The sequence below is a fragment of the Gambusia affinis genome, linkage group LG02, assembly GCF_019740435.1.
Source record: "Gambusia affinis linkage group LG02, SWU_Gaff_1.0, whole genome shotgun sequence".
Lineage (NCBI taxonomy): Eukaryota > Metazoa > Chordata > Actinopteri > Cyprinodontiformes > Poeciliidae > Gambusia > Gambusia affinis.
In genome coordinates this window covers 17,020,789-17,037,213 of record NC_057869.1, presented here as the reverse complement: position 1 = coordinate 17,037,213, position 16,425 = coordinate 17,020,789, and the positions used below count along the sequence as shown (strand labels likewise).

The 16,425-nt window shown below is 36.9% G+C and overlaps 4 protein-coding genes across 5 annotated transcripts in view; 1 reads left to right on the top strand and 3 right to left on the bottom strand.

The window, feature by feature from the left end:
* sbf2 (SET binding factor 2) overlaps positions 1–3,877 on the bottom strand; it is a 112,607-nt gene extending 108,730 nt beyond the window's left edge. Inside the window, exons 1-2 of one of the 2 annotated variants that reach the window (XM_044135488.1) lie at positions 3,703–3,877; positions 1,385–1,530 (exon numbers count right to left, since the gene is read on the bottom strand). The gene's annotated coding sequence lies outside the window, so the exon portion shown is untranslated. Of the gene's footprint in view, positions 1–1,384; positions 1,531–3,322; positions 3,404–3,702 lie in introns of those variants that run through there. The other variant, XM_044135479.1, reaches the window with a different exon arrangement.
* Positions 3,458–10,325, top strand: ampd3a (adenosine monophosphate deaminase 3a). Its single transcript, XM_044135503.1, has 15 exons — positions 3,458–3,550; positions 4,690–4,912; positions 5,006–5,186; positions 5,277–5,442; positions 5,520–5,739; positions 5,837–5,966; positions 6,918–7,112; positions 7,310–7,441; positions 7,521–7,684; positions 7,770–7,896; positions 8,256–8,419; positions 8,638–8,758; positions 9,261–9,434; positions 9,537–9,647; positions 9,741–10,325. The coding sequence occupies exons 2-15, from the start codon at positions 4,692–4,694 to the stop codon at positions 9,909–9,911; spliced, it is 2,277 nt and encodes a 758-aa protein (XP_043991438.1). The 5' UTR covers positions 3,458–3,550; positions 4,690–4,691; the 3' UTR covers positions 9,912–10,325.
* Positions 10,326–10,468: 143 nt separating this feature from the next.
* Positions 10,469–13,058, bottom strand: lyve1a (lymphatic vessel endothelial hyaluronic receptor 1a). The gene is made up of 6 exons (XM_044135517.1): positions 12,441–13,058; positions 12,181–12,364; positions 11,962–12,101; positions 10,900–11,103; positions 10,745–10,817; positions 10,469–10,650 (listed from the first exon to the last, which is right to left on the bottom strand). Exons 1-6 carry the CDS (start codon positions 12,706–12,708, stop codon positions 10,497–10,499), a joined length of 1,023 nt encoding a protein of 340 aa, XP_043991452.1. The 5' UTR covers positions 12,709–13,058; the 3' UTR covers positions 10,469–10,496.
* Positions 13,059–14,846: 1,788 nt separating this feature from the next.
* Positions 14,847–16,425, bottom strand: part of mrvi1 (murine retrovirus integration site 1 homolog) — a 28,804-nt gene continuing 27,225 nt past the window's right edge. Inside the window, exons 34-35 of the mRNA XM_044096479.1 lie at positions 15,882–16,010; positions 14,847–15,641 (exon numbers count right to left, since the gene is read on the bottom strand). Coding sequence (XP_043952414.1) covers positions 15,479–15,641; positions 15,882–16,010 — 292 coding nt within the window. The 3' untranslated portion in view covers positions 14,847–15,478. The remainder of the gene's footprint in view (positions 15,642–15,881; positions 16,011–16,425) is intronic.

Here is a 16,425-nt window from a genome sequence, read left to right as displayed (position 1 = left end):
GGACAAAGCAGAAGAAGTATTCTCTGGTCAACATTCCTCTGGACCCTGATTAAAACATATCTGCAGCAAGAACAAGCTGGATAATGGTAATGGGTAGATGGATGGAGCAACTGACTCCTGGAAGAAAACTTATTGAGGGTGGCACAAGACTTGAGACAAAGCTACAATAAATAGTTTAGACCAAAGTATGTTCATGTGTTTGAGGGACTCAAACATTCCACTCAAAACAATGGCAAGACTTGAAAAATTGTGTACACAATACACTCTTTGTCCAGTCTGATTAAGTTTTCAGTATTTAGTAAAGAATTAGCAAAAATGATTCTACAAAGTAGAAGGAGGTTCTATTAAGTATTGATGCATGTGAAATGACTGCAAATGAATATGATGTCCATATTTTTATTGATCAAAGAGTGTGAAGACAATGTGACATTTTCCCTTTCATTCCAATTACACACAACGTTTATTTGGGCTATAAAAATTACTTCCAATAAAATACATTGAAGTGTGAGCCTATAACATTTACAAGCCACTGTACTTCACTTCAATCTGCCAGGATTTGTAAAGAAATATTTACCATTGCTTCTCCTTTTGCAGATAATCTGAACATGATAATTACACATAATCTTAAAATATTAATCACACACAGTCACTGAAGGTGGCTACAACTCTTGTTAATATGCCAGAGTTACTAATTCAGCTTTTGAGTCAAAATGGCCACAGAGAAACAGGTTTAGTTTTGCAGGAAAATATGTCAAAAGGATTATTTACATGCTGATAATCATTACATTTAGTTAACATCCATTGAGATTAAGATAATATAAAATGTTGAATTTTCATAAAGGCACTTTTTAGCATTCTGATCTGATCTGTTGTTCTACCGAGCTGTCATCATGAAACAATTAAGGATGGAGTCAACCATGTTGCAAAGTGGAAGATAAGATATTGCTTATGTTTTTCCAATTGGAGCACAGCATAACTTTATTGTTTTGGTGCACAATGTGCACAAAGATCTTGTGTACAATGTGCACCCTCTTCAAATACTGTAGAGAAGGTAAGTGAAGGAGTGAAGGAGTCTTTGGTACTAGTTTACAGACATTACCAACCATTAGTCGGTGTATTTGTACATCCTAACATCTTAATCTGCTATTAAATAATTTTGTTGCTGGGTTGAATAATGCAATTTGTATCTCATTTATGCCAATTAACATAGAAGGGTATGTTATAGTTTCCATTAAGTTTTGGGTGACTAAATAGAAACTATATTTATTTTTTTTCAGTGTCTTTCAGAACTGTTGTCTTTGGTGAAAGCATTTTCCAGCACTTTGTGTCTTTCTTCTTCCTTAGGGCCTGGCAACTGAGGAAAATATGAGACTAGGAGACGCACCTTTTACAAAGGAGTCAAGTGCTTTTCTGGGATCAAGTAAGCTTCTTCCATTCTCTCCTCACTTCTCACTCTCTCTGTAATGTTGTAAAAAGCTTTTTCTCCAGGAGCGTTGATCTCTTTATCAGATATGACTTTGACAATAAACGCTGTAAGACAAGATAAAGACATCAGGATAAAAGCGATACATGTCAGAGATCTGACTGAGTTGGCCAGTAATGGCCTCCTCTAGCCTCTAACAGGATTTACATTAGGAGCAGGAAATAATGACTAATGGTCTTTATTCTCCAAAGGAAACATGGATATGATGTATGATCAGCTCCATATTTCCACATTAAAAAAACTTTCAGGAAGACTCATTGAACCAAAGGTCCAAGTTAGGATACCCATTTGGCTAGTCAGACTAGCCAAATTAAGAAATTCTGTGCAGTAAAGCTAAATAATAACATACTTAATCCATGTATCTAATGATAAAAAATTAAGTGATGCAAAAATAATAATAATTGAAGATGTGAATCTCAAAATAAACTAAAATCTGAAAATACCTAAAGTTCAACTGATGGTGTCAAGACTTTATAAGGTTCCAACTGGTGAATCCCCAACATTAAAGGCATACTACTTCCTTGTGTGACATCATGGAAAAATAAATAATAACAATCAACCAATATGTCAGGAAGGGATTGGTGGACCTCTGATTGATCCCCGGGTACAATTTCCAGGTACCTGAAGGTGTCATATTAATCTGTTTAAACAAGGATACTCTCGTTTAAACAACTAGGTAATTTTCATCCACAGTAGTTTTCACAAAGCATTTAGTCCTTGTATCCAAGAGATTAAAGTGTTGTGGTGCAAAATATACAAATGCACCCCAGAACAAAAGATAAAGACCTTAGGATGATTATGCTTGAAGGGAGGAAGAGGAGTTATTATCCACAGTGTAAGAAATTCTTTGACAACATAGTATGAAGGGCCACTCAGAGAGGAAGAAGCCATTACTTCAAAGGCAACGTAGGAAGTAGAAATACACCCAGAGACAAAGATCTTTTTGGCCACATTGAAGCCATCATTATATCTTTGAGGAAAGAATGCCATCCCAACTTTACAAAAAAGATGGCATCATAAGGAAAAAACATGATCTGGAAATAACTTAAGGAGCACCTTAATATATCAGCTAAGAAGCTAAAGCTTAGTCACAAAAGAGTCTTCCAAATGGACAATGACTAGAAGCATGTTGCCAAATTATGGACAGCGTCATACAGACACCAAAGTCAATATTTTGGGGAGCAATGCATTTTACAAATGGTTCAAATCTTCAGCAAACTATTCTGAGAAGCCTGTAGAAGGTGTATGTAGGTATTTTTGGTGCAAATTGAAAACGTTTTTGTACAATAATGTAAATAGGTTTCAACTCTATGTAACTACACAATGTTAAAACAGAAACTGCAGTTGCTAGGAGTATCTTTAGCACCGTTTACAGATCCAAAAACCAAGGAGAGGTAAGTTATCTTTGTTCAAACCAACCAAGACAGATTTGTAACAGAAATACTTTTTTTCTTCACTTCTAGCATTGACTGCCTGTAGTTGAGAGCTGTCCAACTGAGAGAAATTGAGATATTCCTATATGTATCTGTCAGGGTGATGATTTCAGCTTAATGAAACAGATTGGAAGTAAGAAAACAAAGCTCATTTAAAAACTCCCCCTCTCAGATGATAGCCATAATCGCCAATAGTGCTGCTTAAGGGCAACTTTCAGTCTAACTTCAAATAGGCTATATGGCAATGAGATGTAATAAGATTAAGTAAAAAAAAAAATAAAAAAAAAATAAAAAAAAATCATTATGAGTTTTAAGAAAATGTCTAATACTATAGCACACTAGCTATTAAAGGCTCATAAAAAGTAACGTTTTAAATAAACTTGTGAAGGATGTCTTAAATATATACCATTGCTGATAATGTTGAAAACTTTCAAACGTTCAAGTGTCGGCCGTTTGCTGTCGGTAACCATGGTCGAAAACCGGACGTTGTACAGCTAAACGTTTGCAATCAGAACTATGATCAGAACTACCAGTTTGTTATAACGAAGAAGAAGAAAAAGAATAGGAAGAGGAAGAAGAAGACGACAACGACGACGACGACGACGAAGGCCTGTCAAGGGCTGCAAGAGATAAGGTAAAAATATAACTATGAGAGCAAAAATAAATAAATAAACAAATTAATTATCGGCCACCACCTTCCTTTTTTAAGCGTATATGTTAAAGTTTAAAGCTCGTTCGATAAATCTTGGTTAAAAGCTTATCCGAACTTGTCATTCACTCACTTACGCAGATAGGTTTCAATTGGTTGTTGAACCTTTCTCGGTGTGAACTCAGTCTGCTGTGTCTTTAATATTCTGGGTCATTTTTTCTGAGTATAATTATTTCGCGCAGTTTGTCGGTCACATTAAACACAGTTTGTCTCCTTGAATCTAGAACCTCCCGAACACGTCCTCTGATTTTAGGAAATATATTTTCATAATAGAATTTGCCTGGAAATCTAAGAAGTGTAAATCAGTTAAATATTCTCTCACCTTTTGTTGCTAGGAGACACTGAAAATGTTCACGTTTGCCGGGGAATTAAAAACTCTAAATTCGGAGACTGAAAGAAAGAGTTATTTTTTGTATGTTCAAATATATGGGCTCTTTTTATAGATTTTGCATTTACTGTCTGCATGGTATATTTGTAACCCATGGGTGGGATTTTCCTTCTTCTAATCTTCTAGAACCATCCATTTCAATCCAGGTCCTATAATTTTTAGTTATCAAAAATATTATGGTTTTTCATGACAATGTTTCTGAACTTTAAATGGGCCCTCTTGTAGGGAAAAAAACTCATTGTTGACTTTTGTCAAAGTTTTATTTTGTGTGTGTATGAAGATAATCTAACAGATATTTGTTCTATTATGTTATGTGAAGAGGTAATGGTAAATATTTGGAAACTTTTGTCATTCTCGTAAAAAATAATCCTCTGTAGATGTACTATATTATATTTGTTAGAATAAAATATTTTTAAATGAGGTCATTGAAACACTATAAGTGAAAGATATGTCGCTTCAGGGTGAATCAAAAAAACAAACTGGAAAATGGAAATGACATGGCCTTGGTTAATGTATAAACTCCTGGCCATTTGTTAGGGAAATTAATATACCCTGCACTAAAACCGTTATACAGGAACATCTTTTTGTGTACCAAACACAAACTGATCTCAGCAAGACCTTGTGTAATAGACATTACTATTGCCTGCCATTTAATGTAGCCTCTGCCCTCTTGTAGACATGCCTCGTCAATTTCCAAAAGTTACCCTTAGTGAGGAAGAGGAAAAGAAGCAGCTACTAGTAGAGAAAGTTTATGCTTCGGCACTAAAAGAAGAAGACGACCGTGATACTGTGTCAATGTTCAGTGTGTCTGAGGACTGCCCAATAGGCCTACAGCAATCACAAGAACATGAGCTGCTGAAGGAGCTGGCAGAGCAACAGTCAGAGGAGAGTCTTATGAGGTATGCCCTACCATTTCAATAGACCTGAAGAGCAGAACGATCAAATCATGTTAGAATGTAATAATTCCGAATTATGTTGCACATTTTTTTCAGGAGACAAAGTTTTATGCTGATCCGTTCCAAGACACTGTCCCTCCAGATCCCAGGGGCTTCAGATCACCCAGATTCCAAGACAGTTACGCCGTCAGGGTCTACGAGCTCCAGCTTCTCATCTGTAGCAGAAAGCTGTCCTGATTTCCAGAGAGTCACTATTAGTGGAGATTACTGTGCAGGAGTATGTGCAAGAAGGTTTCAGGAACTTTGTATTTTGTACATCTGCATATTTTGTACATTACACAATATGTAATGTCCTTCTCCCACTCAGATCACGTTGGAAGATTACGAGCAGGCTGTCAGAAGTCTGTTTAACGCGCTGATGCTTAGAGAGAAGTATTCCAAGCTAGCTTATCACAGATTCTGTAGGACTACAAGCCAGTTCCTCCGCAGTGCTGAGAACTTGATATGGGACATAGACGATGAAGTCCTGCCTGGTATAAAGTGTCTGACATTTTAAACCATGTTTATGCTTCTTTATGTGGCCTTAACGGAACATTGTTATGCCCTTCAGACATGTCCCCATGTCCCGCAGTAGGTGAGGATCCCTACAGCATGGACAACATCCCTAAGAATCTCAACTATGAGCTGAAGATGAAGAATGGGATTGTGTGTGTGTATGATGGTGGAGAGGCACTAAGAAATGATCAGCCCACTGATCTTCCTTACCCAGATTTGGAGACCTATGCCATAGATCTCAGTGATGTACTGACAATGATTGCAGACGGACCTACGTACGTTGCAAAAATAAATAGACTTTAGTCATGCTGGTTGAAAAACCAGTTGTTAGCACTTCATAGCATGTAAACAAAGTTCTAATCTAATTTTCAGCAAAACCTACTGTCACAGAAGACTTAACTTCTTGAGTTCAAAGTTCTACCTCCATGAGATACTCAACGAGACGGCTGAGCTTAAGGAGCTGAAAAGCATTCCTCACAGAGACTTTTACAACGTTAGGAAGGTAACTATTTTATCTACAATGCAGTTTGTGCTGCTGCTATGTGTTGTTAGTAAGGGTTTTTGGGGAGGTGTGAGTTTTCTTTTGGGTGTTTGATTTAGTTATCAGTAGATTTAACTGTCTTACTAATATTTTTTAGAAATACATATGATTGCTTTCAGTCAGTGACACCAAAGAACCAACAAGGAATATTAGCCAGTGATCTAAATTAGCAATTTTTCTCTCAATCATACTTGTAATTTTGGAAATTTTAATTTATTTGTAGATTTTTTCCCCCCATATTGCATTTAATTTATGAAACATTTCTAGCAGTAAATGCACAGATAAACCAGCATGTTCTGTAATGAGCTTTGTTTCGACTTTAGTAAAAATCTAATCCATTGTGGAATAGTGATGTTGGTGGATAAACTGGGATTATTTTGTAACTACCTCTTTTTTTCAGTTTGATTAAAAAATGCTGCATCTGTCTAAATCACATTTTCTTGTTCTTTTCGATGTTGTTTGAAAACAACATTGTTTTCAAACAATGTTTTACAGAAAACATTCTGTTTTCTGTAAAACAAAACATAAACAGTGTAGTCCTTGAAAATAAAACTGTAACTGGCCAAAATCAAAAATAGCAACCAAATGCAAAAAAACCCCCAAAAATCTAATCTAAATTTAAAGCACACACAATAAAGTCTCTGTTTTTAATTATGTTTTATTATATAGTTTATCACACATACAATTTTACTATGGTTTCAACATCTTTCTGAAATTTTTGTAATTATGATTTTAATGATTTAAATAGCTATTGTTTGGTAACATTGATGTTTGTGAAAACAGAACTTAGGACTTAAAAAAAACAACAACCTTGAAACCCCTGGAATAATTAAGGCTATAAACTGTTGAAATAGACCTAAATCAGCTTAACTGTATATTTTCTCAGCACACAGAATTGTTTCTTTTTTCCAGGTGGATACTCACATTCATGCAGCCGCATGTATGCCTCAGAAACACCTACTCACATTCATTCAGGAAAGATACAAAACCGACAAAGACCGTGTAGTCTTGGAAAAAGATGGCCAAGAGATGACCCTTCAGGAGGTTTTCCACAGTCTCAGCATGGATGCTTACGACCTCACTGTGGATTCTCTAGATGTACATGCTGTAAGGAAATGAACAAACATTTTCAAGGTTGTCTTATTTTTAACTGCTGAATTTAGTAAAAATTACAAAGCTTATTCCCTACAAGCTCCTAGTATTTCTGCTTGTAATTCAGGTAATTTCATTTTACTATCGGTTAAGTGACAAATGATCATCATGCTAACTTCATAATCTCTCTTTCTGGCGAATGAAATTTCCAGGGCAGGCAAACCTTTCACCGGTTTGACAAGTTCAATTCAAAGTATAACCCCATGGGCGCCAGTGAACTCCGGGAGATCTTCCTCAAAACAGACAACTACCTTAATGGAGAGTACTTTGCTCGGATTATAAAGGTATCTCATCCTGTAGCCATGCATTTTCAATTAGAGCTGGAGTAGAAAGGGTTTCATGCACCTTTCCTTGCATCCACAGGAGGTGGCCAGCGATTTGGAAGAAAGTAAATATCAGTACGCCGAGCCGCGCCTGTCCATCTACGGACGCTCTACTGATGAGTGGGACAGTCTAGCAAAGTGGTTCATTCAGCAAAAACTTCACTCGCCAAACATGAGGTGGATGATTCAGGTTCCTAGAATATAGTGAGTACGTCTCGGTTAAAACACAAAAACCTCTGAGCTAAGATAATTTCAGCAAGTATTGACAGTGTTTTTATATTCTTTTAAGTGATATTTTCAAGTCAAAGAACCTGGTAACCAATTTTGCCAAGGTTCTGGAGAACATATTCCTTCCTCTCTTCAAGGCAACTGTGAATCCACAAACCCACAAAGAACTCCATGTCTTCCTCAAATATGTATGTAATTTGTTGATAATTTTGAAATGCATTCTGAAAAGAAGTTTAAGCTTTTTTTGAAAACCTCTTCTTAGTTACTGTAAATGCTGTCACTTTAAATGCAGTAATGCATTTTGGTGTGTCAAGATAGTCATATATGAAATGGATATAAATATGAATCAGGTGTTCATTAAAAAGATAAGGTCCTTACATAGAAGAAGTGCATTTTAAAGAGCTTAAAGAAATCCATGGTCATTAATTTTCAATCATTAGAAAGTTCATTGAACCTCTAAGGATTATTTATCCACTTATTGAAACAAGTTTGTTACAGAAATGTTACGAAAATGATGATGTAGCATTGACTGGTTTGTTTTTTGCAGGTTTCAGGCTTTGACAGCGTAGATGACGAAACCAAACACAGCAACCACATGTTCTCTTACAGGAGTCCGAAGCCAGAACAGTGGACCACACAGGATAACCCTCCATACAGCTACTACATCTTCTACATGTACGGCAACATCATGGTGCTCAACAACCTGAGGAAGTAAGACTGAATGATGATTTCTTCACATACATAAAATTACCATTTAAAGAAAGTGTATTTTCTACGCGATTATGAAGCTTATCAGTGTTTATTCTGCCATCAGTAGATTGTTTATTTTGTATAGAAACAATCATAGGAAAGTAAGAAAGGATACTTATCTGAGTAATAAATGAGTTTAATTTGATGAATGTCATATTTCTGACTTGTATTGTTCATAGAGAGCGTGGACTGAACACTTTCCAGTTTCGTCCCCATTGTGGAGAAGCAGGATCGATCACTCATCTGGTCTCTGCTTTTCTGACTGCAGACAACATCTCACATGGGCTCAATCTGAAAAAGGTACCTTAATATTTGGAGAGCCTGAACTCTGAGCTCTCATTTCTATATCATAGATTATCAAACCAAAGAGTAACCAGAGAACAGGGAGGAATTAGCTGACTTAAGTGTGGTTTCACGGTGGAGATTTGTTTTTCTTCTTTATGAAGAAATGTCTATGTGGATGCCAGAGTTTTTCGTTTTTTTGTTAATGTCTTGAGCCTTCACACAACTGGAAATAAGAGCAGGGTAACTATAGGGGAAGAGAAAGGAAGTTATGCAATAAAAAATGTATTTAAATCTGTAACATTCCATGAGGCAGCAGGACACTTCTAAAATCTAAAATGTTCTTACACACACTTTATATTCCTCACACTAAAATTAGTTTCTTTAGTGCGGCATTATTTACTATTTCAGATTAAAAATGGGAGCTGAAACATTTAGAGATGCACAAAAGACAGAATCAAAGCAAGAGTTCTCTCTGTGGACCATTGATTTCCAGAGTAATATTTATCTTTTTGTACAGAGTCCTGTGCTGCAGTACCTGTACTACCTGGCCCAAATACCTATTGCCATGTCTCCCCTCAGCAACAATAGCCTGTTCCTGGAATACTCCAAAAACCCTCTCAGAGAGTTTCTACACAAAGGTTTGTGTGTGTCACTGTCCACAGATGATCCCATGCAGTTCCACTACACCAAGGTAAAAACATGTAGGAACACAACTTCTGTAATGCTTAAAACTCAAGGATACAGATTTAGACTTATGTAAACAGTTCTTGTTACACAACTTAACCTGTCATAGGAACCTCTAATGGAAGAGTACGCGATAGCAGCTCAGCTGTGGAAGCTCAGCACCTGTGACGTCTGTGAGATTGCCAGGAACAGTGTGCTGCAAAGTGGGCTAAGTCACCAGGTAATTTGAGACGCTTTTAAAAAGATTTCTGACTATAATCAGGTATCACCAAATTTGGTCCAAAGTTAACTAACAATATGTAACACCTTTAAGGAAAAGAAGCACTTCTTAGGAGTGAACTACCTGAAGGACGGACATGAAGGCAATGACATCCGTCGGACAAACGTTGCACAGATCCGCATGGCCTACAGACACGAGACGCTGTGCAACGAGCTCAGCTTTATAGCTGATGCAGTGAAGTCTGAAGCTACGAATTTCCATTAGGGCTGAGGGGAAACTTCAAACAAAAGAACAACTCTCTCTCTTCTCTATTAGCATTGGTTTGCTTTCTTTTAAAATAACCCAATGGCTCTGATAGTTAATGTAAAGATCACTTCTTCAAGTGCAAAAAAAGTAGTTGCAGCTTATCAAGACCGGGACAGACTTGTGAAGTTGATTTATACTTGCTATTGTCTTTTATGTAATACCTATATGTATGAACCATCATACTTTTCAACATATTTTATGAAAAGTGCATGCTATAAAAAATGTAAAACTGTTACTAACAGTATATACAGAGATGAGACAAAATGGTTTAAAAACAAATATGGATTTGTGACATTTCCTTTGTCTTCTTTAATGTGTTTTATGAATTGTTTTGTTAGAAAAAGATCTCATGAAATAAAAATGTGCAAGAGAGCTGCCCTTTTTTGTTTAATCTACAAACAGAATCATAACAATAAAAAGTTGCCAATCAAAATGTTTGTAAACATGTCCCTCTAGTGGCTAAACTACAGTACATCACTGACCGACACAAAATATTAAATAGGTACATATTCATTAACCTCCCAAACATAGGTAAAAAAAAACTTATTCTTTGCCATTGTCCACTTCTATCCTCTGATCCTCCTGAACTTCTTTAGTTGTTTCTGCAATAGTCTTCACAGATATCCACTCTTCTGTCTGGGTGTAATCTTGCTGCTGTTGCTGCTTCTCCTCAGAGCGCAAATGACAGTGGCTTCCTCTTTTCACAAAGATTGAAACAGAGAAAAACAATTATATAAAGCAGTTTTTTTTTCTTCTCATGTACTAAATGTTTTATCATTTAAATCACTCACAGTTTTAAGTATGCAACAAAAGATATTATGGTAAAGAGTAGGCCACAGATGCAGGAGATGAGTACAACTTTTGCTGAAAGAAAAAACAACTCATGTTATAACACGAAACTCCCCCTCTACTGGTATAAAACGTCCTTCATTGCTTAACCGCTTACATCCAGCAAAGGTTTGAGCACTGCCAACAAATCGGGCTGGCTCCACCTCATTGCTCTTGATTTCATCAGTTGATGTAAAGGAAGGAGGATGGGTGGAGGACGAGGACGCAGACTGGGTTGTGAGGGTGGAGTTTACTGAGTTTGCATGCTCAGAGTCGCTCAGAGGGTTATCAGTCACTGTGTCCTTCAATTGTATTAACGCATCTGTGGATGAACATGAAGGACATCTGATTAGATTAGAAAAGGCTTGCGTCTGTGGCATTGGCTGTAATGTTTGGAATTCGCAAGTATTTACTCACAGGATAATAAAAAAAAATTATTTGTATTTTAAAATAGGACAAAAGTAATTGGATTGAAGAACATTTTGTGTAGTTTTGTACAAAACCATATAAAAGACATTAATCAAAGCTTAGTCAATAGTACACTGATCAGTGACTTTTGTTAACAACTCAGCTATTTCCAAACCTTTTTGGCTTCTGACCCGTAAAATAACACCCTCACAATAACCCACTTAGCTTTTGAGGCACCTTGAGTCTCAACATGCATTTTCCAGATAGTTTCATTTAAAAACAATTTGGAAAGTAAGAGCAAATAAAAGTATAAGTTTCTTGAGGGGAAAAAAATCTATCAAAATCAATGTTCATCTTAATTATACCCCTAGTCAAAGCTGTAATAATTTCCTCCCAAATATCCCACTTTGCAACCTATTTTGGGAAGACATTGCATATTTTGTGTTTTCACAAGATTGACCAGATTGTTTAAATCAAGGCATTAATTACATCATCACAAACTTGAAGAATAAATTAGAGCATAAAAATACAAACCTTACCAGCTATTATGGCAGTTTTCAAACTTGTGGTCATCTTTAAGTTATCCAAAATTTACTTTTATGTGGAACAACTTGGGTTGGCCACCACTGACCATACCAACGAGCGTCTGTTTTGCTTTGTTTTGTTGCTTAAGCCATAAAGGATGTAGATGAATATGAAGAACATCATGACTATAAGATATAATATGTGCCTCTTCATTGGCAAATGAGTGGAAAAACAGAATAAGTCATACCTGATTCGTTAAAGCAGAATACATCAAACCGGTTTGTTACGGAGGCTCTCCACAGCAACAGTCCAGTTTGGTTTCGGCCGCAATTAGCCAATGCGTGGATTCGAGGAATGACACCAATTTGCTCATCAGTCCATCCAAACCTGAATGACCCAGAGTATCATCAGGTATGTATTTTAAATTGTGCTAGGGAGTCATTGGAAAGCATTTCTGTGGTCTGACCTGCATGTTTCCAGACCTCTGCTGAGAGCTTCCTGCACCTGAGCCTTCGAGGCGATGCTGAGTCCGAGGGAATGGCAGATCTTCCGGGCTTCAGAGGCATTGAAAGCGTACTGAAGCTGGTTTCGGTTGTTTTGGTAACTCACCTGGATTACACCAGCTATGCTCTGATTGGCTGCGGGGAAAACTGGAAGCAGCAAAGAGTCACTTCAGGTAAGAAATTCTGCTGTCGATTATATATGTAACAAAAATAGACTGCTCACCTCTTATTTTGCTTTTGTTTTCATCAGAGAAAACAGGAGAAAAAGCCAGAAGAGAAGACATGCAGACCCAGATAATATTCATGACTGGTGAGAGAAGAGATGAAACGTGCTGGGGAGAAGGCAGTCTTACAGAGTTTGTGTTCATCAGCCAACTCACTCGGTTAAATAGAGGTGAATCTGTTCTCAAGGGTGTGCTGACTCTGTCATTGTCAGAGAGTAAAGGAAAGGGAAGCAGGAAGTACAGAGTGCAGGTCAGGCTAAGAGCCATCTTATGCTGCAAGAGAATGACCCAGGAGGGAAACAAATGTAGCTAAAAACTTCAATTGAGAGGGACTTTGAAAAAATTTACCGGAAAGTAAGCAAGATTTTATCTATAATGGCGATATTTAACCCTGTATAACTCAGTGTTGGAATATCACAATATCCGAATTTCAAACAAAAAAAATTTACAAATGTAAATTTTTCTTCAGTCTTTTTTACCCAGACTTGGGAATTTTCAAATAAGTTCACCCCACAGCGTCACAAAATACCATAACTTGGAAATCCTTGAAGAGCAAGATCTTTGTGATTCACTGTACCAGATTTTTTTGAAAGTACATAAAATGTCTTTCCAATTTTAGGATGAGAATTACAATGTCTATAGCATATGTACATATGTAATTTTCATGCAGCACTTTTACAAAATGCATGTTAATTTTCATTACCAAGAAGTACCTGAAAATATATTTTCATCTACAAAGTACAACAAATCCTCTCATCTTCATATTTTTCTGTCTGGGTCTTCCTAGATTGAAGGTAAAAAAAAAAATACTAAGATTAATATTCCAAGAAGATTCAAAGCAGGCTTGTGAAATCATCAGCCGTGTTGTTTGAAATTTTCATTATTTCCAACATCTGAACTCGTTCTCTCTGCTCAGGACTTCCTCCCTTGAGGCATTATTCAATCACAAATGCTCCTGTTATCTCTGGTATCCTCTGAGCCTTTGGCATACGATGACATCCGAAACGTCTCTGCACAAGGCCTGTGCACCAGGAAATGACGCAAAACATGCTGATGGAGACTTGGAGGGTTTGTGGTGAAATGTCAGGAAGGTGAGTGAGGATAGTAAATGACGGCCTGAAGCAACAGAAGCCCAAAGAGACTTTGGGTTTTTCTGACCCTATAAATTTGAACTACCACACCAAATGGTTTCTTGCGAACATTGAACCACTAAAATGAGAAGTACATTTTGGAGAATTGGAAGCAAGAAAATGGACCCTTTTCCTGATAAATATTTTAAATCAAAACAATTGTGTGGTAACCCTGAGATGGATTCAGGGTGTACCCAGTCTCTTGCCCGTTGACCGCTGGAGACAGGCACCAGCACCCCTGGCGATAAGCGTGTGTGATAATGGATGGATGGATTGAATTATGTGATAGTAAAATTATCAATGGCTCTTTCATACCATGCCACAGTCTGGAGATTTCAGTCAGAAACTCACATTAATGCAAAGACTACCTCTTTTTGTGAGATTAAAACAGTGTTGAAGAAATAGCTGTAAGAAGCTTTGAAATGACCAGATCATCCATCCATATTGTCCATGTGTGTTTGTCCTTACAGGGCTGCACATCTGCTGCCTATCTCCAGTGGTCACAGGGCAAGAGGCAGGGCAAGAGACACTGGACAGGTCACCAGTCCAGTGCAACTCTCTAAGCCCTGTGATGGATCAGTTAGAAGTCAAGGGATTACCTCATTCCCCCCTAATAACTGCTTAGTTGAGATGCAGCTCATCAGTCTGTGTACATAGAGGAAATTAATGGACATATGAATTTTCATAGATTTTCTACATGTGTGTGATGGTAGTTCAGGGGGAAGGGTTTGATTATCCTGCAACTGGTGGGTTCCTGGTCCAAACACCTGCTCAGTCATTGTGTCCTTGGGCAAGACACTTTGCCCTCCTTGCGGTGATCAGAAGGCCTGATGGCGCCGATTGAATGGCAGCCTTGCTTCTGTAGCGCTCCACCATCAGTGGTATGGAAGGATGAATGACTTGATAAAGCACTTTGCATATGCAGGATATTTACTTTTTATGTTGGGTCTTCCTGTAGAAAACTTTGATCAGATTTGATGTTGAATAAAATTATAATTACACTTAAGTATAAAATAATTTCTACTATGAGTTTTTACAAAACATTTGCTGTTGATTCTTTCTTTAGGTTATGTACAACAATTAGCTTTATAGTACTAGCACATCAATCAGTTGTCATGACATAAAAAAAGTGTTACACTATTTGACTTAGTATTATTTTGTTAGATATTGTTACAACTTGTAATAGTCCAGACCAGCATGTACTCCATCTATCACTGATTGACTGATTGAGACTCTAGATGCATGGATGGATTAATGAAAGTTATTAAACATAGATTCATTCTTGGACACCTTTTATTTAAAAGGTAAATTAGCAAGAAACTTCTCAACCCAGGCACTGGGGAAGGTAATCTAAAAGTGCTCTCATAAACAAACGAAATCTGTCAGTGACCTAAATCTCAAATCACACATTCTCCAAATATTGCACTAAAAGCCGTGTTTCTATGTGCTTATTTCTAAATCTTAAATGCCCTTCACAAAATTAACCAACAAATGCAAAATAAAAAATGTTTAAATATAAATAAAAAATTTGTTGTGTAGAAATTTCTTGATAGATGCACATTTTTTTACTGTGGCATTTTAAGGAAGGTGCCATATTTCAAAGTACCAAAGCTAGAATGTATTATTACATATGCACCTATGAATTAAATAAGTTTAATCACACTGTATATTTGGTCCCTAAACTTACCAACAACAAACAGACAGCAAACTTTCCATTCTAAATAAAACTACAAATTAGCGTAGAAAAAAAAAGACATCCTCTATAAATCCTTCAAACCAGTTCCTCAACCAGTTCCTTCGATCAGTCTTTCCATTCAAGTGTGTCCGTCTGTAATGATCTGCTAGTAAGGTGACTTCTTTGGTTCTGCTCAGTCCAGCCATCTCTGTTGTGACTCAAAAAACATTTCTTATGTGTCCTCACGGCGGTTGTAGTAGTCACTGAAGAAAGTGAAAATACTGATGAGCACGCACATCACCACAAACAGCACAAGGACGACCCACAGAAGGCGCCGGCTGACAGAAATCGAGGGACAAAACCGACTGAGGAGAACCAGCATCTCCTCCATCCTCCTGTGGAGAAAACACAGACAAATATTTCCATTCTGAGAAAATAAATTAATAATGTTCTTTGAATGACATGCAATGGCATTATATAATTTTTTTTTTAAATGCAATAGATAATTTTATTTCAAAGTACTTTAAACTCCAGACCTTCATTGGCAATAATTTTGGTGTTACTGTTTAAAATACATATATTATTTATCCTAAATACCTATTTCTTAAGAAAAAAGAAAAGCAGATTTAGTTTACCTGCTGCTCTTATACCTCTTTCCGCTTTCTTCATCCTTGTGTTTCAGCTCCAGCAGTTTCTCTGCTTCCATTTCCTCTGCATGTTTCTCTTCCAGGAGAGCTTTGGTGTATTTCAATCCCTCTTGGTAGCTGCAGGTGACAAGGAGAACATTTCAGCGACACTAAATCTGCACCCAACTTTACTGAAACAGTGAGGCTTTTTTCCTTTCATGTATAAACTGCACTCGGTCACACAGACATCAGTTTTGGATAAACATCTAACATTTTTAGAAAAGTTGTCACTGTAGTCCTGTATTTTCTTAAATTATTAACTGTATTCTTTGTTCTACAGAATCCATAGAAAGCTGTGGATTTTTTGTACCAATTTCATTGACACCTTTGTGAAATGAGATCTTATTGATTTTTTGTAACCTCTCTGAAGACTTTAGCAGAAATAAAGTTAATGTCGGGGAAATGTGGCTTTGACAAACTCAGCGGAACTGCATTTCATTTGAATCACATTCACTAAGGGATAAAATCAGGAATATGAAATGCTGAAACTGAA